This window comes from Rhamphochromis sp. 'chilingali', assembly GCF_963969265.1.
Source record: "Rhamphochromis sp. 'chilingali' genome assembly, chromosome: 7".
Taxonomy (NCBI): Eukaryota; Metazoa; Chordata; class Actinopteri; order Cichliformes; family Cichlidae; genus Rhamphochromis; species Rhamphochromis sp. 'chilingali'.
In genome coordinates, this window is record NC_137934.1 from 20,179,882 (window position 1) to 20,204,426 (window position 24,545).

General features: G+C 41.7%; 1 protein-coding gene across 10 annotated transcripts in view; it reads left to right on the forward strand.

Moving 5' to 3' along the window:
- celf2 (cugbp, Elav-like family member 2) overlaps nucleotides 1-24,545 on the forward strand; it is a 247,032-nt gene that overhangs the window by 189,501 nt on the left and 32,986 nt on the right. For all 10 annotated transcript variants that reach the window (XM_080888019.1, XM_080888014.1, XM_080888011.1 and 7 more), the window contains 3 exons: nucleotides 354-402; nucleotides 7,360-7,494; nucleotides 15,587-15,666. In XM_080888019.1, coding sequence (XP_080744145.1) covers nucleotides 354-402; nucleotides 7,360-7,494; nucleotides 15,587-15,666 — 264 coding nt within the window. The remainder of the gene's footprint in view (nucleotides 1-353; nucleotides 403-7,359; nucleotides 7,495-15,586; nucleotides 15,667-24,545) is intronic.

Consider the following 24,545-nt stretch of genomic DNA (forward strand, 5'->3'; position numbering starts at 1 on the left):
TCCTCTTGCCCTCTTGACCCCTATATCTTCATCTCCTCCTCGTGTTTTCTGGCATTTGCTGGAGAAAACCGGTTTAGATGCTCTACCGCCGCCCTGCGGAGCTGAGCGGCGTACTGTGTCTCACACAGATTTCTATCTGCTGTGGGAAAACCAAAGCAATTGCCGCCATATTTCTTATCTGACAAAAGCATCTCTATAAAACATGTGTAATTAACAGAGTATGAAATCCTCTTGGGATTTCATTTGGATGTGAAGAGACAAAGTGAATTGCAGCATTCGTCATATTGTGTTTTAGGGCATGTGTACCGATATTTGATGAGGCGTTTTTTTGTCCTTGTTTTCTGTCTCTACAGATGCACCACCCTATTCAGATGAAACCTGCAGACAGTGAGAAATCTAATGGTGAGTGGCACTGCACACATGCACAGCGACAGACCCATCAATATCACATACACACATACACATGCATGCATGCATCAATAGCCTTTTTCGAATTTTGCTTGGTAATGGCTATCTCTGCTTGATTGGCAGACAGCGCGGGGGACTCGGGGAAAAGATTGAAACATAGAGCAGAGGAGAGAAAGGGGGTGGGATGGGGCAATACTGATATATATAAATATATTTTTCTATGTGTGATGAATTATTAAGGTGGTTCATAAGGAGGTCAGTGAAAGTTGAATCGTTTTGGCCTCGTTGTGAACCGGCCTCTCTCCCCTGTGGCTGCTCACTCATACAAACATGTTGTATGCACTCTCCTCTTGCCACACACGCTCTCCCTAATGCATCTATTACACACACACATGCGCGCGCGTGCATGCACACAAGCAGTGTCGCACACCCTCGTCCTCAGATCACCCCGTTCCCAAACTACATACCGCAGATCCAGCTCTGAATTGATTTCCTATACCGAGCCTCATCCTCCATTCCTTCTCATTCAAAGAGGAAGCTGTTGTACAGTGTGGAATACCAGTGGATGCATCTTTAAAGGGTAGGCCTGCTGTTATCTGTTAGCTCATTTATAAATACTTCATCGCTTCTTCTGACGCATTTTGTTGAGCGAAGATGCAGACCTTGAAAAATCAACTCACAAATATGTTATAAGTTAGTTCCTTATTTATTTCCAGACGGTCACTTTACTTCTTACCATTACTCAAACTGTTGGACTCATGTTTAATTCCATTGCTTCAACTGGACGTGAGCTTTCAGTCATGGACAACGATATAACTGCCGTAAAAACAGAAACCTGAAGCTGATAAACACCTATGTCCCACTAAATCCAGGAGGAAATAATTTGGTTTCTTTGCCATAAAACGAAGACGTTGATCAAGCAGAAGACATGTTGAAGGAAAACAGTCGAAAGTGTTTGCAAACACAATAGATAGCTAAAGTTATTAATATGAAGTTATGAATGACATTTAGCAACAAATGTGACTATTAGTTAGCAGTTAGCTGCTAGTGACAAGGCCTGATTAACAACTAAAGTTTGGATTAATAGTTAACAAACTGAACAGTAATAGATAAACTCAGGGAAATTGGTCACTAACTATCATAACATAATTACCTGTTCAATTAATTAGTAACAAAAAGTAAAAGCTCCATTGTTTTAATGTTAAGCTAAAGTTATGGGCAGCTAAAATGAATTAAAAAGTCCTGATCCTATTTAAAATGAGTTCAAATGAACTTATTAGGGCATGATTGTGTAAGGCAGCTGAAAAAAGATGGAGACCGCTGACTTAGGTGCTAAAAACAATCATTGTTTCTCATTTTCCCTTGCAGAGTTTAGCTTTTATGTACTCCAGAGGTCATGTTATTAAATGGCAGGACTCTGGGAAGTTATTTCTAAATAGTCAATCTGACTTTTTTAATTCTTCTTACAGCCCATAGCGGATGTTTTCAGTACCAAATCTGAGCTAAACTTGAATGTCAAGCAAAAAAATTTAATAACTCTTTTTTTTTTCTTGACATTTTTAAAGTAAATACACTGCTGTGACATTTTGTTCTTCACACTATGAGGTAATAACTCGGGCTTTCCTTACCTTCTCGGTAAATTTACACAAGAGCAGTTATTTTCACACATTTTGCTGCTCGGACTCCAGCTGCATCAGAAATTAGCGCGACCCAATTTTTGCGGTTCAAAAAAAGTAAAAACAAGAGTGCAGTTTTGAAAGAAAAAAAACATCTAAGCTTCCTCGGAGATTTGCAGTTTTGCTGGATGAATAACCAGAAGACCCCAATTTGGGGATTTTTTGGTGTGAAATGGTTCCCATTAGAATTATGTAGTGTGGCAGCGCATTGGGTATGTGAAAAATCTGGCAAATGAAATTAAAATTATTTAGACAGTTAAGTGAGAAAATGTAGGTTTTTGCAGTTTGGATGAAGTGACCCTTAATGCTGAGTAATTGAGCGGAATTTTGGTTTGGATGAGCTGCCCATTTAAAGCCAGCAATACTACATTTAATAGCATTTCTTGGACACATGCAGAACTCACATGTACGTTAAATGCAGCTCATTTGCCACAGCAGCATCACAGAGCTTTCCTTCTAGCCTGCCATGTATGTCACTGTCCACTGCAGGGGAGGAGAGCAAAATGACAGCATCTGGGAAGGCAGGGGGAGAAATGCTTATAAAAGCCATCATCCGCTCCACTCAAATATATGGCCAAATATCACTTTATAAGAAATAACTGTCAGGGTAAGGATGGTGGAACTTAATAAAGAAGCCGCTGCTCACAGTGGGAATGGTGAAATATAGAGCAGACCATACGTTACACGTCCATCCATTTAACGGTAATGACCTTTAATAAACCCAGTGTTAGATCCGCTGTAACAGTGACGTATGGCTGCGCAGAGCTTTATTAGTTTAGCCAGTGGAGATGGAAGAAGAGAAAGAGACTGAGAGAGATAACAGTATTGGTTAATCTTGTGCGTATGTGTGTGGGGTTTTTTATTTAACACTTCCCTAAACCTTTGTGATTCTTTCTTCGGCATCTTTTAACTATTTTTGGAGCTCAGCGTGAGGCCGCTTCTGCTCCGATTTATCCCCGAATGCAAAACCGACTCCTGATACATCCCAGAGCCGGCTTTATGAGTCTTATCACCCGCCCGCCTGCCTGTGCGCCTCGTCCGAAAACAGAAACAGTCAATTGTAACGATATCTCCTCTCTTTCTTTCCTATCGACACAGAGTAAATTAATTACATTGCTGTTAGACTTGTGGTAATCTTTCTCTGGAGTGATGCGCGCACACACACACACACACAAACTGTGTGTACAAAGGAGTTAAAGCTTTTTGAAGCAACACTTATCTTGGCAGCGTATCCCGATGGTTTGTTTTTTAAACACACAAACAATTCAAACAGCAAAATAAACAAGTGCGCTATTGATTTCCCAGAGTGCAACAGACCGCTTATCTCTTTCGCCTCGCGGTAAGAGCTGACAGTTTCCTCATTAAAAATGAATTGGATTAGCATTACATTGAATGCAGCGGGAACACATAAACACACACATGCGCGCATTGTTTCAGCGAATGAATGTGGGTTTCACTCTCAGCCTAATTCGAACTTAACGCCTCGCGCTGGAAAACACACGGGGGCAAGTTTCTCGCCTTCACCTGCAGCCGCCTGCGCCCGTTCCTCGAGATTGCACCGGAGGAAGGAGGGATTGTGTCAGCAGAGGAGATGGAGAGAAATTCACGAGGGAGGAGGAAGGAGGATAGAGGAGGAAGGAGAGGTGGAGGGAGGGAGGAAGGGGGTGAGAGAGGACAGGCTGAAGAGTCTCAGCAAGGAGCCGGTGTTGAAGTGATAATGAGACATTGATCAGAGCCTCACAGATGGCATGATGAAATACATGAACTCTGTCTGTCTTCATCGCTCTCCCACTGTCTTTTTTTCTTTCTTTGACTGTTTCTTTTGATTGCTACATTTTTTTGTCTCAATCCATTTTTCCACATTTCGCTCTTTTTCATTTTTATCTATTTTTTTATTTTTTTATTTTACTCTTTGTTCTTACCAATCTTTTTTTCCACACATCACTATTTCACAGCATACTCTCCTTGGTATATATATTTAAAAAATGGCTTTGAATGTGATTATCCGTAAACTACACAAAACAGAAACTACCCTCAAGCAAAGAAAATATTGGTCATCTGAAATTGGAACTGCTCTTAAATAAATCAGCAAAGTTTTATGTCCTAACAAAGTCAAGTTAGCCAATTTTTTTACACGATAAAGCGCTGATTGTTGGTTATGAGCTGCTGCGATGTTCACACTCCATCTATCCATGATTACTTTATTTTGTGGTGTCACTAACTTTGGGGCAGAAATGTTCAGTAAATCTTTAACTTACACCATATCTGAGTTTGGGAGGGTTTAAAGTTGTGAGAACGCTTTCTGAAACACCCAATTCTTTACAGTTAATCCTTCTTTCATCCGGCAAAAGCACGGGATTAAACCAGAAACATAATAGGAGAGAAAAGTGGCAGTCCTAATATGACATCTATGAAAGAAATCTGTAACAGCGCATTTGTCAGCAAACTTTTTAAGCATTTTATTTTAGGAGATTGAAATTAAAGTTATTAGTGCACCCTGGTTTGAAACCGTTCTGTGTGGATGTTCTCCTAGTGCTTGCATGAGTTCTCTCCCAGTTCTCCAGGTGCTCTGACGTTCTCCCACACTCCGACTACATGCATGTTAGGTTCAGTGGTTGGCCATAGGTGTGGCTGTGAGTGTTAACACACTCTTTCTCTGTGTTAGCCCTGCGATAGACCGACAACCTGCCCAGAGTGTACCCAACCTCTCACCCTGTGACAGCTGGGATAGGCTCTATCCCCTCTGTGACTCTGAATTGGATAAGCAGTTAATAAATTAAAGTTAATTTCAATAATACTTCGAAATAACTACCTAGGGAAGCATTACCAGTATGGCTGCTGAGTACCCAGACTTGCTTCTCTAAGGACTTTGATTAGCCATGAAGCATTCCTGTGCTTAGGAAATAAGTTCCAGTGATGGCACAGCTAATGGGTAGTGATGTGCGGATCAATCCTGAAATATCAATTCTTTCGATACCAATCATTTATGTTCTAGAATCGATTCTCACATTAAAATATCAATATTTTAGTAATTTAGGGTAAATTTGTAGTTTATCATTAACAGGAACACAGTGGAAAGAAACTATAACATTCGGATTGTCTACATTCAAAGGAACTACTTCCTCTTCCGCCTTTCATAGTCATGTGCGAAATACGGCTGTATAAATGTCTGCAGCCCCTTGGCGCGTGCACTCACAACAATGGCTGAGCGTAATTGTGTGGACGTATTTTACCTCCACAAACAGCTGAGACGTGGTTTGCGATACATGTGGCAAAAAAGTGAGGTGTTGTGGCCATACTTGCCAACCTTGAGACCTCAGAATTAGGGAGACATTCAAAAGGGCTGTTGGGGGGGTGATAAATACATTTTACAGTGTTGATTTATCGGATAAAATACAGCAGGGGTGTCCAAATTCAGAGGCTGCTTCCACCTCAGAACCCGGCCTTCGCGGTCTAAAGAAAGCCGGGTAGTACGGCACGAGCTCCCTCGGTGGAGTGAAACAGCCGTCTGCTCCTTGCCATCTAAAATATAACAGGGCGCTGACGTAAACTCTCGACCGTCTCACACTTCTGTTTAATCAGCTTTCTGTTTGACGTTTATTCAGCTGTGTGAAAACCCCGGAGGAAAATTTAATTTAATCTAATCTAATAACTTTAATCTCAGCCAAGCCAATTTACTCACAAACAAATAAAACACTGAAAAAGCCCAACAATAACATTTTTAAGTTATCAAAGTGACTTATATATCATGTTTAACCCGAGTAGTGAAAGACCGCGGGGGTTTGAAGACGATGTGTCGGTCGTCTCAGATATTTGAAGTTTACACAGCTACATTCTCACCTGAAAATATGTTAAAAGTTTTTTTGCGACGCAGAAAGAGAAATAAGAGTAATATTAAAACTAAGCAGCTGCCGCCATTGTTGGAAACTGGAATAGGCACTATGAATTCTGCGATATGGTTTTTTCAATTTTGTTGTCCGGGTGGAAAATCGGGAGAAATTCGGGAGAATGGTGGCTCCGGGAGATTTTCGGGAGGGGCACTGAAATTCGGGATTCTCCCGGAAAAATTGGGAGGGTTGGCATGTATGGTTGTGGCAACATCACTAACCTGAGGTCAAACACCTCAGAGTAAATCATATCACAGAATATGACGAGCGTATATTGAGACGAACTGAAGAGGAGGAGAACGACAGGTGCTGCTAGGGCGAGACAGACGTCTCTCACGGAGTCCTTTAGTGCTGCAGGCAGGCAGGTGTTCAAATAGCACAACTTCAGGTTTTTTATTTCTGTATGATGAACTCTGCATTATTAAGTGATAAGAACAAGTAATCTGATGTCCTGTAATCATTATCATGCTATAATTTGAGATACAATAAATAAAATGTTTTTGTACAAAGTATCGGGATCAGTATCGTCGATACCACCCTGAATATTACTTGGATCGGATCGGAAAGGAAATCAGTGGTATCACACATCACTAGTAATGAGTCAGTCAAACCGGAGGTTATAGCCCAAGGGCTCGTTTTTAAGCCCCACCCACTATCCAGCATGTAATCCATGCAGTGTTTCCAACTTAGCGACTTTGTCGCTATATTTAGCAAGTTTTCAGACCCCCTTAGCAACTTTTTTTCTAAAAAGCGACTAGCGACAAATCTGGTGACTTTTTCTGGTATTATTGGAGACTTATTTATGACGACTTTTTGACGTGAAAACGCGTATCGCTCTTACTCTCAACAAGCAGCGGTGCTGCCTTGGGCACCTCACCCATGCCAAAGCGCTCACAGGCGGAGGATAGTCCTCCCCAGCTGCTATCAGGGCAAGAGACGTTCACACATGTGCGTCCAAACGGCAAATGAATCGCGCATGAGCGAAGCCGCTGCTCCCGCACTGACTGTAACGCAGTCAGTTCTTCCTTTACTCTTATGCTGTTTTGTGGATCACAACAGGCTTTATGACTAAGTGAGTTTGGTCTTATATAACATTTGGGTTAAGGCCATAATTTACAATAAAACCCAAAGTTCAACAGATTAAGCTTTCAAACTGTTTTTTTTTTTCCTTTATGCCATGTTTCTATCTGCTTTAGAAGCCCATTACAGTTATGTCAGAGTGGTTTTCTTAGAGGGCACCTGAGGTCTTTTCTGATTAAAAGAGTGAAATAGGTATTAAGGAAATGTTTAAAGTCATTTGAGAGGAACACAGCATTAACTCTGGCATGCACAGAGTGTTAATGTCATAAAATCTCTTCATTCATCTTGTTTCTCGGTTCTCCTTACAGCCGTGGAAGACAGGAAGTTGTTCATCGGCATGGTGTCGAAGAAGTGCAACGAGAACGACATCCGGGTCATGTTCTCTGCGTTTGGACAGATCGAGGAATGCCGGATCCTCCGAGGACCCGACGGGCTCAGCAGAGGTACCTGTCCCTCTGACTCACTTCGATCCAGACTTGATGTTCCTCATGTGAACATTAACACCTGCGTGGCCTCCAGCAGCTACAGTTCATTGCATTAACTTGTGTAATGACTCAAAAGTGTTTACCTCGAAATTTTGTGATAAGAGTTGACTGGTTGAAGTGAGGTTCTGAAAAACTGACTTGAAAAAGTTCCCAACCGCTTTAATGTTTTGCAGTTTATTGTTATTTGCCTGCTTAAAAGCATTTGTGCTGCACAGGAAGCTGCTCATTTACACCTTCTCAGCCATTTTTCACTTCACTGTCTACCTCTGGAAGTGTTTTCCGAGCTGTCAGTGTTGCAAGAAAAGACTGTTTACTTAAAACTGCGGTAATTATTATATAAAAACTTTTTGGGGTCATAAATATTTCCTCTGCAAATCAGCAGTATAGAAAAATGATGAGCCTTTCAATGCGCATAATGTGCCCGTGCCTATTAAATTAGATTTCCCCATTTACCTGAAATAGTATTTTAATGTTGTGATCAAGCTGCACACCTGACAGAACCAACAATAAATGTTTGTGTGTGTAGGCTTGATTTTCTAATTGAAAGTCAGCCTTGAGCCATTCATTGTCTTCGGCAAGTGGAAGTGCGCTCTGTCCTTTTTTATTTCCCGGAGTCTGAGTGGTTCAGAAGATGGTTATCGAATGGTTCGCCAAAATAAAATCAATTATTAGCCATCAAAGGTCTGCAGTGGAAGAGCTCTGTGCAGGTCATAAAGACGTCAAAGGCCATTTTAGAGCTCATATTATCAGGTTTTATTGGTTTGATAGATACTGCAGAAATTCTAGTGATAATAATAAGCAATAGAATGAGAGCAGAAATAATTAAAGCTGAAGCTGGATCAGGGCTCTCAAAAGGCTCCGCTAGTTTATCCACTTAATGGATGTATAGGGGCATCAAGTTGTGGTTTAAAGGTTATTTTATTTTCTGCATATTACAAGATAAAATTATTCTAGATTAGCTGGTGTTGTATGGCCTCAGTCACACAGGCCTTTAGACTCTTTAGCAACCCTCGGCAACCACATGTGTATTTACCAACCAGTTGTAAGTGGTTGTTAAAGTTTGCTGCAAGATTGCTGCGGTCTCTTGTAGTTTGCATGAGCGATGCCAATTTATCCTCCAAGCAAGTTAAATAGTAGTAGTTATTGTTTAGTTATTGTTTACAATCAAGTCGGCATTAGCCATGCAAACAACCTGTTTCACTAGTTTTCCCTACACAACCACTGGTTATCAGATGGTTGCTAATAAGTCTTTAGGCCTCTGATGATAGCTGTTGGACACATGGTGGAGGATGAGAGAGGTGCAAACCATCGACTGTATATAAAGTATACAGACTAATTCTGAACTTCCTGTTCTTAAAGCGTCAGCATCAGCTACCATACTTTTGGTTTTTGGATCCAAAAGTGACCATACTTGGATGAAAGTGAGGAGCGTTACACCATCTGCCAGTGCAAACAAGCTTGGTTAGCTTTACCTGCATAGGCGCAAACACCTGCTAATAACTGCTAAGTATCAACTAAGAATTTTACTCATTAGAACAGAAGCACAAATTCCCAAATAAAAACTGATAGATATAGTCAGATAATCCCATTTCAAAGAGGTCCTAAAAGCACATGAAGCCCACTTTAATTATTCTTATTAATAGAGGTTAAGCCTCGAGACAGTTAGCAGAGACAGCTAGCAGACAACAGCAGCTAGAGCCCTAATTTTAAGCTTTAACAAACAGGTGAGTTATAGAAAATCATAGCCACGGTACAGTTGTTTGTTGAAGAGAAAAAATATCTGAAGTCACCAAAAAGAGTTTCCGCTGAAAGGTTGCCGTAAAGTTGGGATTTTACCATTGAAGTCTGTTGGGATTGAGAGTACAAACGGACTAAAAAAGGAACCACATTTATGTATAGATATCTGTTTATAGAAATTAAATGAGTGCAACAAGCCCAGTATACCTTATATGCCTAATACAGCACAGCCTTTGTATCAGATTCTGTTTTCAACCAACTGCTTCTTCCTAAATGTTTTCCTTCGAGGTCTTAAAAGAGTCATTTTAAGAAGTCAATGCAAATGAACTGGAGCAACATCTCGAGGCTGCTGTGGCCACCACTGTGAATACATGCTTCTCCTCTTTCGCTCTATATACCCCCCACCCCCATTCTTTCTTCTCCCCTTCTTGCTCTGTCAGCTTCATCCCCAAACATCCCCTCTCCCACTCCTCCTTCTCGCCTCCTAACCTCTGTTCATATCCTCCACCTTCCCTGCTGTTCCGGTTTACCCTGTCCATGAGCCAGTCCTAAGCTCTGTACTTCCATTGCAGAGCAGTGGGAATTTTCAAATCCGCTGTCCAAATCGGGACGTGAGTTGCTGCTTTGTTGGCTTTGTAGTGTTGAAATAAAAGGATTGGTTATGTTTTGCATAGCAAAACAAAATGTTAATTTTAAAGCACTTTCATAATTTTACTGCAACTGTATTTACTTTTTTTTGACTTGATAAGTCTATGAGACGAAGACCCCACTTTATTACATCAGTATACGAGTTTATGTTAGGTTATGTGATCGACAGGTTTCTCAGTCAAATCCACCTTGTGCTCGTTGCTAGTTTCAAAAAGCACTGCTCTGCTCAAGGCGTATGCAGCACACCATAGCTACATTGATCTTTTATCTTCAGTGAATGATCTTACAGTTATTTGATACCAGTCTCAGTTACTGTTGACATAAATCACTTGTTGAACCAAATTTGAGTCCAGTACCAAACTGATATTGAGGAAAGCCTGCCCTCAAATTTAGAATTTCAAGCAAATTATGGTTATTACTGGCAGTTCACATGAAACCCTTGTAATATCAGCCATTTCCCTTTCATTTTTTTTCAGTTGGTGAGGTGCTGATTTGGCCATTCGGGGACTTGGCGGGAGTCATAGAGCAGTAATGAAAAAGTAACACGGCCATAAAAGAAAAGAAAAACGTTTTTATGACTCTGAATGTGGCAACATCTCCAATCCAGTTGATTTGGAGAAAGGTATGAGCTGCCTCCACAGCAAAATAGCAAATTCCTGGCGAGTTTCCTTCGTAATTGGCACACTCTTGGTGCTCTTCTCAAAGTGCTCCAGGGCTGCTTTTAAAGAAAAGAAATGGACCTATAAACCAGGTGTCAAATCATTCAGATCAGTCAGCTGCTGGGTGTGACAGGTGTGTTCTGTAGGTCCGTGTTTCAAGACATATGAGCAGATATGATAATCATCTATCAATCTATTTTTAGCTATGTTACCTATCTAAATAATCATCATCAACCATTTCTTCCCACAAGCACACACCTGCCTCCCCTCACGGCTCATTTCAAACATCCTCCCAGTATACCCTACCTCCCCCTTCCCTGCCCCTTTGTGGTTTCTATGTGCTGAGGAGATGGAGGGGCTTTTTGCGAATCTCTGTCCTTCTATTCTTCCTCCTTCTGTCACGGGAGCTGTCGCTGTCATCGTCACGCAGGTTCAGTGTGGTTATGTTGGTGATATATACTTTTCTGTGGCTGTTGAATGTTATGGATGTTTTATTGTTGACTCGAGTCTGATCTTCCTCCTTTTCTTCTGAAGGTTGTCTCCATCTTGAGTCTTTGCCTGAAACCACACTACTCAAACTCCCATGTTCCTCTGCTTCTGCGAACAACACGGCCCTCCCCGTCTCTATATTCACCCTGGCTGTCCTAGAATCCGTTCTTGCATCAATTTGTCCTCTTTTTCTCAGACATCCCACACCGGCCTCCTTCCCTCCCTTCCCTGTTTCCTTCTTCCATCCCTCTTCAGCTCCTCTCTTTTGTCCTCATGAATATTTTAGATGCAATGGCCAAATCCTTGCTTCTGTGGAACTAATATAAACCACTTAGTCGAAAAGGAAATACTGTTAGTCCAGCTTGGTCTTGGCTAGTAAACAAACACCCCTAACCAGGTTGGAAATAAATAGGCCTTTACGGATTTCTGTGTGCCTGCAACTCCCAGGGGCCCTCAGTCCCACATAGCATCGCTGCTGAGGTCCTATTAAATCTCGATATCAATCAGAAGAGCGCTCCACCATCCCGCTATTAATAAAATATGGATCACACCACCAGTGGATGGCTGGGCCTGGGGAGCTACCCTACTTTCATTAAAGGACTGTTTGGTTCTCCACTGACGACAGAATGCGGCCCGTGAGGTATTTTTAGCGCTCGAGCCACGTCCCATCTCTGTGCTTCGAAAAATAAGACATGCACCAACCAGCCAGAAAGTATGGCTTCGACTCTAAGCGTTTCTTTTTTCATTAACAGCTTCGACATTAATGAATCAGTGTGCAGGCGCAGTGGAATTCCTTATTTAGAAGCTTTGGCTTCAAGCTGCAGAAACGGGCTAAAGATAGAAATGTTTCTTTGCGGATGAAAAGCATCCTGTCTGACAGTTGGAGACAAACTGATGAGTCTCCTTTCGGTGACAGCCGATGATGTTGTAGCTGACCGGTTTTATAAATAGAGTCAGGACCTATCAGGACCAGTCTGGAGGGCTAACCCAAATGGATGCCCCCTGCAGAACTGATCTAGTTCTGGGGCATTACTTCTCTGCAGAGGATGGAGGCAGCCTCCTGGAAAATAAGCAGTTAAATGGCAGATTGTGGCCCACCTAAAATAGACAGTCCCCTGAATAAATTGAAAAATGACCCCTTTTTGTATGTCCTATCTTCAGTGCTACCACTTAGCACAGCAGCCCTGGCACTGCAAAGGACGCATCAAATGTTTACTAGGTCAGAGCTTCAGTCTCTTTTTTATCACCTTCTTGCCTCTTTAATGTTAAGCAACCAAGGTAGTTTCACATAAAAGGTGATTGAACTCTATCTTCCAGTTGGCAGTGACAGAAAAGAAAAAGGAAAGGTCAATAGGTTTCATATAAGATCAGAGACAGGTCTGCATAACCAATAGGAACAATCATTTTGAAAATTGAACACAGAAGATGTTGATTTGAGTGCTCGGATGATAAAAACTGTTCAAGTGTATTTCTTTCAATTCTAAAGTTGTTCTCACTAAAGACCAAGGCTCATTCTTCTTGACAGCCATCACTTAAACTTCTCATTCTATTCAGAAAATGGTGTAGACTATAAAAACGGAATCTTCAATACTGTGGCCTCAGTTGATATGTTCAGTTAACACAGTCTGAACCTCTAACAGGAGACCCGGTAAACTTTTTGAGTGCTATAATTTCTGCTTTTATCATGTGTTAATATAATAGGTTTGGCAACCACGCCTTCAAAAAATATCCACATTACTTTTTTCAGAACTGATTTTCAAAATTACAACCTACAAAAAAGATTCAAAAAAAGAGTTAGGGCGCTAGGTAACATGGGAAATTTAAAAAATGCCAATTTATGCAAATTATTAAAAACACAGCACATTCTGAGTTTGATGACAGAAAAAGATTTTCAAAAAGGCTGGGACCAAGGGTGTGCTGACCTCTTTCAGACACACCAGTTATGTTACTTTTTAAATGATTTCCTGTAATTGCCCAGGATATATAATTTCACCTACTCAGCAGTTTAGTTTGCCAGATAATGACATTGCTTTCATTCAGTTCAGTTTTATCTATATAGCGATAAGTCACAACAAGAGTTTGTCTGAAGTTGCTTTATGTTGTAACGTAAAGACCCTACAATAATCCGGAGAAAACCCCAACTATCACACGACCCCTTGTGAGCAAGCATATGGTGACAGTGGGACGGAAAAACTCCTTTTTAACAGGAAGAAATATCCAGCAGGGTGAGGAGAGGGAGATGAGACGAGAGAGAGAGAGATTAATAATAACTAATGATTAACTGCAGAGAGTGAAAGGGTGAGGAAAGAAGAAACACATCATGGGAAGACCCCACACGCCTAGACCACTTGCAGCGTAACTGAGGGAGAGTTCAGGGTCACCTGATCCAGTTAAATATGGGTCAAATCAAAGCAGAGTTCCCCACTTTGCCTAATCTCCTGTTAAAATAAAATGAGGCCAAGAGACACACATCTGGAACTTGTTTAAATATGCTTTCATATTTTCATGATACAGTTTTAACTTTCTACAACAGAGATGTGTTTTTAATGACACCCGAGAGGCTGAAGATCAGGAATTCTGAATCTTTAAATATAGATTATATCTTTTAAAATGTATTATATACCACAGATTATTTAAAAAAAAATATTACAACTGTTTTAGAACTGTTTGCCCACGTAGTCTTTGCCTCCCTAGCTGTACCAGCCTGGTTCTTTTATAAATAACCATATTACTAATCAGCCGGATTTTGATTCTGTTGACACACGGTCAAAATGTTTTGCTGGCATCAAAATGAGCATATTAAAAATATTTATCTTCAAATTGGTTATATTCGACTTAATACGGGGTTTGACTCGCTTGCTCGGCGTGCCCCGTGTCTCAAATGTGTGCAGAGGTAGAACGGGGTGTCTAATAATTGTAAAGTTGGCGATTTGATTCAAAGCTGTAACCAAGCAGTTTGAGCACTACGTACAAAATAAAAGAGACAAACAGTGACTATGAGAAACAGATGCAACTCTAATCTCTTGTTTTAAAATCAGTTTGTGAAACAGCCCAACAATCAAAGAAACCAACCTGCCCTCTACCGAGCAAAGAAGCGTCCGGTTTTAAACAGCGAGGCTCATCAGAAACGTGTTACCCTCCAGAAAGGGCGGTCAGAGCCCCGAGATAAACTTGCAACTGTACAAGTGCAGGTCTACATTTTCTCAGGGAAATGCCTGTGTTTAAAATCCAGGCAGCCGTGGATGTAGTCAGGAGAAAAAACTGACCATTCGTCTCTCTCATCCTCATTCTATCACAGCTACAGGCGGCTTGTGATAGAGGTGGAAGAGAACAATGATCATCTATTCCTCAACATATCTGTCCTTCCCCTCTCTCTCTGTCTTGTTGTCTGTTGCATTATCCTCACAATTTCCCCCCCCCCCCCCCCCTTTCTCCACCCTTTCATCCCATCCACACAGCCAGGGAGAGTGTATCTGATGACCCATGCTATTAGTTTTTTCCTCTGTAGCCAAGCCACGAGTCAGCCAGCTGAACCTGAACGTGTGTGTGTGTGTGTGTGTGTGTGTCCAAGCATGTGTGTAATCAGTTCAGGCCTGGCTGCGCTAACATGGCTTGGTGAGTTTGTTAGCATATTATTAGCCTGGGGTGTTGTTGAAGCACTTCTCACATTATCTCCTCTAATCACTCCCTAACCAGTCAGACAAACACAACTTTGCACCCCCTCCTCCCACCCCTTACCCACAAACAACTGATAACAAACTCCCCTAAAATTGCCTCTGGCTGTGTCCAATCTTGATTGGCTAAAATCATTGTCAGTCACGGAGGAGGCCGACCACACCTCCACTTCCTATTCGCCTTCCTCTCCCTGTGGATTGAATTAATATCATTTCCTATCCTCCCGTCTTCCCGAGCCCCCTGCTGATGCCCCCTCACCTCGCCCTCCTCTATCACATCTCTTTCCTGTCTGACAAAGACAGAAAGAGAGGGCACCCAGTCAGACACACAAAACAACATGAACGGCCCAAATGGATTCAAATCGTTTTCATGCATATTCAGCCTGCTTTACACCGCTCAATTGCTGAGAGATGAGAGCAGTTGAATACAGGTATGACGAATTCGGCCAGTGTGTGCGTGTGTGTGTGTGGGAGCGAGAGGAAGGAGAAGGAGGAGGGGCAAGGACGAGGGAAGGCATCAACAGCCAATCCGACGCTCCGATGGTTATTGTCCCAGGTGTCCTGTGGTGGATGGGGCGGGGGTCGGGGAGGGGTTGTGGTTGTCATTACACTGTGCTCGTTTTTCGCCTGTTGTTTCTACAGCGACTGAGAACACTGTTGTCTGCCTGTGAGCTGTTCTCTGTATCAATCTCTGTTTTGGGTTTTTATAACGACGACGTGTCCAACCCTTTTGTCTTGTTTTTGTTCTTTCTTGTCTTCCCTCCTCCTCCTGCCCTTCTGCCCTCCCTCCCACTCCCCTTCCATCCCTCCCTCCCTCCCTCTGCCCCCCCTCCCTCGTTACAGGATGTGCGTTTGTCACGTTTTCCACCAGAGCTATGGCACAGAATGCAATCAAAGCCATGCACCAGTCTCAGACTATGGAGGTATGGTACTCTTGCCCTTTCTTCAACTCTCTGTCTCTTTAGTACCTTTAATACATGCACTTCACTCTGTTATTGTGCTGGCAATTATATGTCTGTCTCATCTTTGAGTCACTTCTTCAGTAAAAGCCGCGACTTGCTACTTAATAGGTTAGGCCGAGTAACATTTCCTGGAGCACTTCTGACACAGGTCCAGTGAATTGAATGCCTCAATGGACTAAAGGAGCGCTGCTTTAATACGTAACCATTATGTAGGTCTTTTTCTGCTCGCTTAAGAGAAATGTGGTATCAATTTTTCCTCAGCACGAGGAGAATAAAATCTTTAAACCACAACAGTTAGCAAATGCTTAGCTTTTTGTGAAACGCGATTATAAGTTGGTAAGTGCTACTCAAGCATAGACTGTATATAAAAGGTGGCTGTAACCACTCTGACATCATCCACTAGTTAACAAAGAAAGATGTGAGCATGCAAAACCCTTCATCCACCTTTTATTTACAGTCTTTGAGTCCTTACAAAGATTTAATTAACATGCAGGAAGCTTTAATAAGACTGTAAAAGTGTTAACGGCCTTATTAGATTACTTTTAATAAAGTCGTTGGCAGTTTCTATGTGTAGAGATCATTTCAGACGACTGCGAACTCTTTATTATAATTATTGTTGCAATTGTGTGCTAATCAAACAAAAAACAAAGCTTGTTAAGGGTTTAAAATAAACATTGTGAATAAGAATAGTAACAATAATACTTTTTTAAACCCTGTTTGTTAAGTTACAAGTTAGTGTATGAGTAATGTAAATACTCAAAGGTGTTAATTATGTTCTGAAGTAGTCTTTATCTTATTAACAGTCCATAAACATTATTTACATGTGTATACTTTTTTATTTCACATTAGTTTTATTATTATTTTTAACCATTATTATCCTTAAAATCCTTCATTGTTCACTCACACACGAGGCCAATTCCATCCCCTCAACCTACAGAGTATAACTGTTCACTTCTCATTTGATGATTTTTTTTACTTGATGATTTTTTAAAGCATTAACTGTTTGGTACAAGTCTGCCTATGCTTTCAATCTTTATGATTATCCAACTAAATCCTTTTATTCGGTGTGTAAATTTAAATGAATTCAGCTTGTATCTTTAGGAAATGTGAGTTGTAACAAAGTCTCGGCTTTCCTGCGCCGCATGCGGGCGGTAAAAATAATGATTAATTTGACGAGAGTTTATTAAATGAGGTGATTTTCATTTATAAGATGTCTCTTTTCCATAAAAGAGTTATGGTGCTGCTGACTTCTGTAGCATCTGTGGAGCTGCCATTCAGAAAGAAAGGAGAGATTTATTATATAACTTGAGCCACTCAGGGGTTTTGGGTCTTTTGTTTATTTGTATAAAGCTTCAGGCTCAGATTATGCTTGGGTTTAGTTAATTTGCAAATCAGTGTGTATTGCAATAGCCGTCTTTTTTTGTGTGATTTTGAAAGAATACAATGAAATCTAGCCTTGAATCTCCAGTTCAGATGTCCAATTAGGAAGTACAAGCTGCACTGGGTGTTAAAGACAATACTGTGGCTTAAGGTTAGGACCTGTGCAGACCTCTAACGCCACATGCCAGGTGTGCAGAGGACCAGTGTGACACATTCACCTAAAAGCTAGAAGTCCATCCAGAGCTTTAGCAGAAGCTGGCACAGTCACGTCCTCGGCCTTGGGATAAAAATCACCATCGCCTGTTTAGTCTCCATTTTTCCAATCGCAGATTTTCCAACTAGGGCAAACTTTGGCAAAGTCTCCAAACTGTGACAAATAAGCAGCACCCTTGACACAACAACTGCAAATTGGAAGGTGCTGTTACAGACCTCATCAGTTGCACAGTGACCCCAGCGGTGCCATAATGGGGACCTAGTCGCAGCTCTTTTGTGTCCACCCCCCCCCTGCCTCACCCGGGTTTTTGGGGCGCCCTTGTCAGCATTGTCAGGCCTTGTGACAGGGCAGGATGACAGGAGTGTGATTGGGAAGAGAATTACATGGTATAAGACGAGCACAGAGTGTGTGTACCCCTGCGAGTCAGAGAGAAAGAGACAAAAAAAAGCGGTAATAACAGGCTGTGTTAAGGGGAAAAAAGAACGAGTGGCATTCACCCCCGTAGCCCCCTCATTAGAGCTGATCATGATAATCATGGCTGCTATTGATGTGCTGTGACCCTGACGTGGGGAAAACGCATGCTCCTCCCTCTGTCTGTCTATCTGTGAGTATGTGTGTGGTTTTTCTGTTTATGTTGCCACACTGTGAATATCAGTGTCTGTGTTGATTTATGTGGCCGAACAGCAGCGGTGTCTGTCTTTCTGAGTCGAAGGAGCGACGCTCCTCTCCGTCGGCGTTAGCATTAGGCTAGAATTATCCTCGCTCCGAGCAAGTTGTCTGCCACAGTGGGGCCGGTAAACACTACCAGTGCCCCTTTGCTTTTATCATGCACACAGGAAAAGGGGGGAAAGGGAAGCTTTAAACCATAACACAACAATATTACAGTGGACAATGGCAAAATACCTTCATTTCCATTTGAAAACAAGCTGTCTAGCCCCAGGCGGACCTAAATTGCCGCATCCGTTTGTTAATGTTCCTCAGTTTTGCAATTTAAAAGTAATTACTTCGAGTCCGAATGAGGGAATGAGGTCTGGTAAATAGAGTTTGGTTATTGTCTTGGCTCTATTGCACCCCACTGTCTTAGATAGAGAAAGATTGTGTGCACGTGATGTGTGTGTTCGTGTGTCTGTGTGAGTGTATTCCCTGTCACGTACGCGCCACATGTCACGAGGAAGAAGTAAGGCAGACCGGGGGCCCATTCGTTGATGGCCCTGTCACTGTCATATCCATTCTCATTACGGCGTGACATTCAGGTACACGCCGGCACACATTTGTACACACACACACACACACACACACACACACCCTTGCTCTCTGAATGTTAGGCCGTAATGAAAGTGGATATGAGCGGGACGGGTAATTCGCCGTCGAACCTCTAAAGACACACACGGAGAAAAGTGGGTCGCCTTCGTTGTGCTTTATTTGTGCTTTACATTATTCACTCCTTTTATAAAGACTCATTTAGCACTCAGGTTCCCCTCGTGCAGTTTTCCATCAACACTGATTTTTCTATTTCCTACCTTTTTTCTTTTTTCCTTTTCCCGCACGAAACTAGAGGGACACTTGTGTATTATCCTGCGCTTGCTGCATACGTGCACACACACCCCCTCCGACCCCCCGTCGGAAATGCAGAAGCGTTCAAGCACATTTAGACGAGAGCTTAAGTAGAGCATGAGCGAAAACACAGCAGTGTCTGTTTAAACAGTGAACAAACACATCTGTCGACTGTAGTGAAGAGCAGAGACAGATACAGACTGACAGTGGGAAGAAAATAGGAGATTAGATTAATCAGGGGCTGATGTTGACACCGTATAAGGCTGGATGATCCCATGTTTTATTTTAACAGAAGGAGTCTGAGTTAGCCTAACTTATGAGTCTCGAGTATTTGTCACAAAATGCCAGATTCGTCTTTGTTTTCCAAATAGTCTCAATTTACTCTGAATTTAGTCACAGTTTACTATGTATATGCGTGTTCTAGAGTGTATATGCTCTGCCGGTGTTATAAGTACCATCTAAGTCTAATTTAAGCTGAATTGTTGATTCAGCTGTAGGATCAGTCTGGAGGCTTCAGTTTGTCGTGCTGTTCAGTCAAGCGTTGTTTTACACCGACAGGTGATGTGTGTGTCCACACTTGCTGACAGGAAACGCAATCCAGTCGCCCAGTTCTGATGTTATCAGCTCAATGAACGGCCAGTAGGTGCAATTCTTCGTCTAATAGCAACTCAGAAGATGGTTTTCAAACATTGTAGGCACTCCAGCTTGTGCAGGAGACCTCTAGTGGTAGTTTGAAGAAGTGCATGTAAGATTTCCAAAGGTAAATAAATGTCTTGGTGATCAAGGAAAAGGATACTCAAGAGCCCTTTTTGCATTATACGCACATTCATAGAGCACATTATTAAATGCAGTTTATCTTCCACACAGTAAATATGCATCGGGGGCAAATTGGGGTTCAGGGATCAAACTACCCAACTTCTCATCAGCAAACAACCGATTCTACCTCCTAACAAATAGCCATCCATATTTTTGGTGCCTGAAAACAAACCTAAAGACAACCACTAGGAAAGAAAAAGCAAGCTGGTTGATGTGTCAAGCTCACACTATGTTTTGTTGCGCTTAATCTGAAGGGTGGATCGAATGAGGTACAGCTACAAAAAGGAGGAGGAGCCTGGCAGCATGTGTGAGACTGGTAACGACTTGTAATGGCTTTTCAGTGAGCTGATAACATTCAAAACTAGAGGGAGAATTTTGCACCACTTTAAGGTTGAAAATGATTAAAAGGTTGGATTGATGTCTTCATCAATCCAACCTTCAAGATGTCTGTTTTCGACAGCTTTTATAAGCTTCTGGGAATCTCAAAATGGACACAAAGCAAACCTTTTCTGCATAATATGGATTCTTAATATATATATTATTACAAAGGCAGGGAATTAATTCATTATAGATTTAATTCACTGTAATGGAAATGTTTTACACTATTAAAATAAGAAAAAACAACGACAATTATTTCAACTGATGAAAAACTGAGACAGTCTATAAATAATAAAGTGCGAAGCTAAAGTGGAAGGAGAAGTTTAATCACATGCAACAATGAACAGTTAAACATGGCACGATTTAAAGAGGGAGTGCTCTTCCAAGTATTGCCTTTGACAGATTTTGACGGTTCCTTCTGAGCGAGTAGGCTGGGTTTTGGGGACAATGAGTTGAAACAACATGCACAAAGAGCTCAGACGTGACGCGCAGACTCCTATAGATATCGGGGGCTCCTGACTTCCTATTAGCAGGGTAAGTTAACATGGTTTGACATTTGAAGGCTATGCGAGAGGTAAATAAATGAGATGGAGAAGGCTCAGAGCGCATAAACTCTCTTGAAAGCTATGAGAGATTGATTTCCAAGGTAAACGGACCGGAGCTTATAAGTTCAGTTCACGCGTGTGCATCTGAGCATTTTGGGAAAGATGGGAAGCGATGTGTAATGCTCTCTTCACGGTTGTCTCAGAGCGTTGGCTTCAGGGAGCGTAGTTGGCTTTATTAGCTCAGTGAACTCCTGGTTAAGTCGATCCAAGTCACAGACAAAAGTTTCACTTTTTCCCCCCTTTTTCTTAAGGTGGTATTTTCGGCTGATCGATACGCTGTAATTACATCATTTTAAAGTCGGATACCGTAATTACAGCAGGTGATCATTGCAGTGTAATTTTGAGACCACGGGCTGTCATGCCATCGGCCTACACAGACCCATCTGTCAGTCAGGAACTGTGGCGTGACACCTGGGCATCAAGCATATGCAGCGCAGGTGAAATTTCTGAGGCATATTTTAGAGGTTTTATCAAGCGCACTCAACCTGCTGCATGATGGCAGCACTGACATCTATATTTCAGTGAAAATGCTGTTACGATATCTGTCTGAGACGGGCATTTCTGTGTAGGAGATTTGTCAAAAGATTGCAAGAAACAGACAAAAATAGCATTTCAGAATAGAGTGTTTTCCCCCGTAGAAGCATCTTCTGGTAAAAAATTCTCCCATGAGACTCGGAGCGCTTTATTTTTTATTTTTCAAGATGTGAAAGTTGTGCAACATGGGAGACTTGACTGACTGGAGCTGAAAATCTGTCTCCTGAAAATAGCTGAAAATGGGAATCGATGCTTCACCTCCAGCACCGAGACACATTGCTGTTGTTGAATATGAACCCAGAGACCATTTGAGGCAAAACAGGAACGTTTCTTTTTATGACCACACATTAGTATTCATATGTTGGGTAACATTAGTTGCCTGTTATCAATAAAGTCAGTGTATTGTGAGGAGCCGACTGTCCGCAGGAGACTCATGAAATATCCCGTAAGCGAGATGAAGCCATTATGTCGCCCCCTGCTGTTTGTATTCAAAAGTGGGCAATTTAAAGCAAATCAGATGGTTTACAAATTTAGATTTACTCAACATGTGGTGTAATTACACCCAGCAGAAAGGGTTTTACAGACTCCCATCGTATCAGCAGATACCGATAAACACTGGCCTCGTCAAACACTCTGAAATGGACTTAAATCACAGAGGCGTGATGGGTTGTTGGAAACGGGATAATTCCTGAGAGAAGTGACCCTCATTGGTTGTTATAGGTGGCTATAGGTAGTAGTTGGTAATTTTAGAAGAAATGGCAGAAGACTCTGGGCTTTTATATTTTTAGTTTCTTTTTCTTTAACCTGTTAAAGTTTTAATTCCAGATAATACATCCCGAAAATCTTTTTGGTTCTGTTGTCTGGAGCTGCAGTCTTGGGCTCCTTACTACCAGCAACGCATCATTTAAACACCACAGCCTGCCTGAGTATTGTTGTTGATCACATCCATCCTTTTATTCTGCTTCCAGCAGGCCAATGCACCAGGTGTCAAAGCTCAAATCATCTTACAATGTTGTTTGTGGGCATGACGATGAGTTCACTGTACTCAGATGGCCTCCACAGTCACCAGCGCTCAATCCAATAGAGCACCTTTGGACATGTGGTGGAACGGGAGAGTCCCATCACGGATGTGCAGCCGACACAACAACTGTGTGATGCTGTCGTGTCTATATGGACAAAAAAAAAACTAACAGTAATGTTGGATCGCAGGCTGCGATGTTTCCTTTGAATGTCCTTATAAGGGCAGTCTCGGCCAAACCGTCAGACTCCACTGTTTGTCACAGGGTTGTGTAAAAGGTGTCCTTGTCTAAAGTAGGGCTTTAATCTAAAGGCTCTGGTGAAAGAAGGAAAGACTGACGTCATGGGTCAAGTGCAGGTTAACCTGTCACCATCTTTTGTTGCCTATTAATCTTTTGTGGCACTGTGAAGCTCACGAGATGCAGATTTCAGTGGAATATGATGGCAACTACCAGAATAGAAAGGAAATGCAGCTGCAGTAAAAACTATGAAATTACTTGCAAATGGGGACGAGTTATTTTTCATTGTTGCAGAGGGATGAATATGATAGAACATGAAAGACACGTGTAGCTAAAAATGAGATGTATGCATCTCTACTGAAATTGCAGTTAATGATTTTAACAGCTATGGGAGAAAAAGAGACGAGTGTAAGGAGATTATCACACCAGACTATGACAAAGATTTAATAGTCCTTTTATACTTGCCATATTTAGTTAGCGAGGGTTTGGAAAGTTATTTTTTTCTTCACAGGTTAATTACCAAAACTGTAAAATACACAATGTGTGAGTATTTTTATTTTTAGTTACATACACAAGTTACAAGTCCAAATTCTTTGGGAATCCAAGCACGTCAACTACTTGTTTAAATTTATGGAAGCATCTGAAAATATGCCCATCGTGCCACAGCATCAACTATGCTATATGAAAAATTAAGTGTATCCAGTGCTTTTAATAGTAATTTTTGGATGTTGAATATAAAAAAATGACACTTCACACAAACCTCTGCGCAAACAGTTCGACACTGGAATTGTGGATTTATCCCAAAAGCTATGACGTATTTTCAAAACCTGTAGTTTCGCCCACTTTTCTCCAGACTCTCACCTTTATGTTCTGTTTTTATTTTAAGATGAAGTTGAATCATATACCTCTAGCTGCCCAGAAACAGTGAAAGTTAGTCATAATTGCCCAAATTGCCATGGCTTCTGTTTAAAAATATATTTATAATAGACTTATAATCACACCATGCAAAGTTTAAACTTTAGATATGTAGTCCATGTAGTCCAATTCAAAAGATGGCTGCTGCAGAACAATTTCCAGAGAGTCATCAGTGGAGATTGATAATCTGCATTTTTAGTGCTGAGCTTTTAACTTCGTTATCTGGCAGAGAAATGTATCACAGAGAGAGACCAAACTGGAAAGGATGTTAGAGATGGATGGATGGATGAAAGTAGAGGAGCAGAGGATTAATATGGTGGAAATTAGGGTAGCTATGAAGAGTATGAAGAGTGGAAAGCTAGGTGGTCCTGATGAGATACCTGTGTAAACATGGAGATGTCCAAGAGAGAAAAGTCAGCTGAAGCAAGACAAAATTTGTGTGTGAATGAGAGGGGGACGGGTTGTCAATCTTCCAAAGTGCGAGAGGTCCAGGCTGGATGAAGAAGGTAGAAATGAGTGACAGGGGCGTGAAAAGGAAGATTTACAAGATGGTCGACTTGCTATGAGGTGTGTTTTGAAGATGGTGGAGCTCACAAAAAGACAGGAGGCCGAGCTGGAGATGCTAATATTTACATTGGGAGTAACCAAGATGGACAGGATTGGAAATGTGGACATCATCAGAGGGATATCTCAGGTTGAGAGGAGGGATAGTGGATGTACTGGTTGTTGAAGATGGAGCTGCCAGGCAGGAGGAAAAGACGAAGACCGCAGAGAAGGTGGATGTTGTGAATGAGGACATAGAAAGGGTTGGTGTGACAGAAGGGATTGTAGGAGCAGGGTGAGATGGAGGCAGATGGTCCACCATGGTGACCTCTAAAATGAGCAGAAAAAGAATATCCGGCATATCAGATATTAAATGTTCCTGCCTTTCCAGTGAAGTAACAGACTGTGTTATAGAAGAAAAGGTAATAGTCAATTGAATTCACGGGGCATGAGCAGGGAGCACGAGGTCCCATGTTCTGCCTGTTGCACTCTCTATCCATGCAGCTCCATCGCTGAAGCCAGAGTACTTCCAGAAGTGAGACCCCATCTGAGCATGTAGTTCACAAGGACCAGCTGGACAAAGTCCCAACATAATCCTCCTGACACTGCCTGGAGTTCATCTGTCAAAACAGCTTCTGATATACA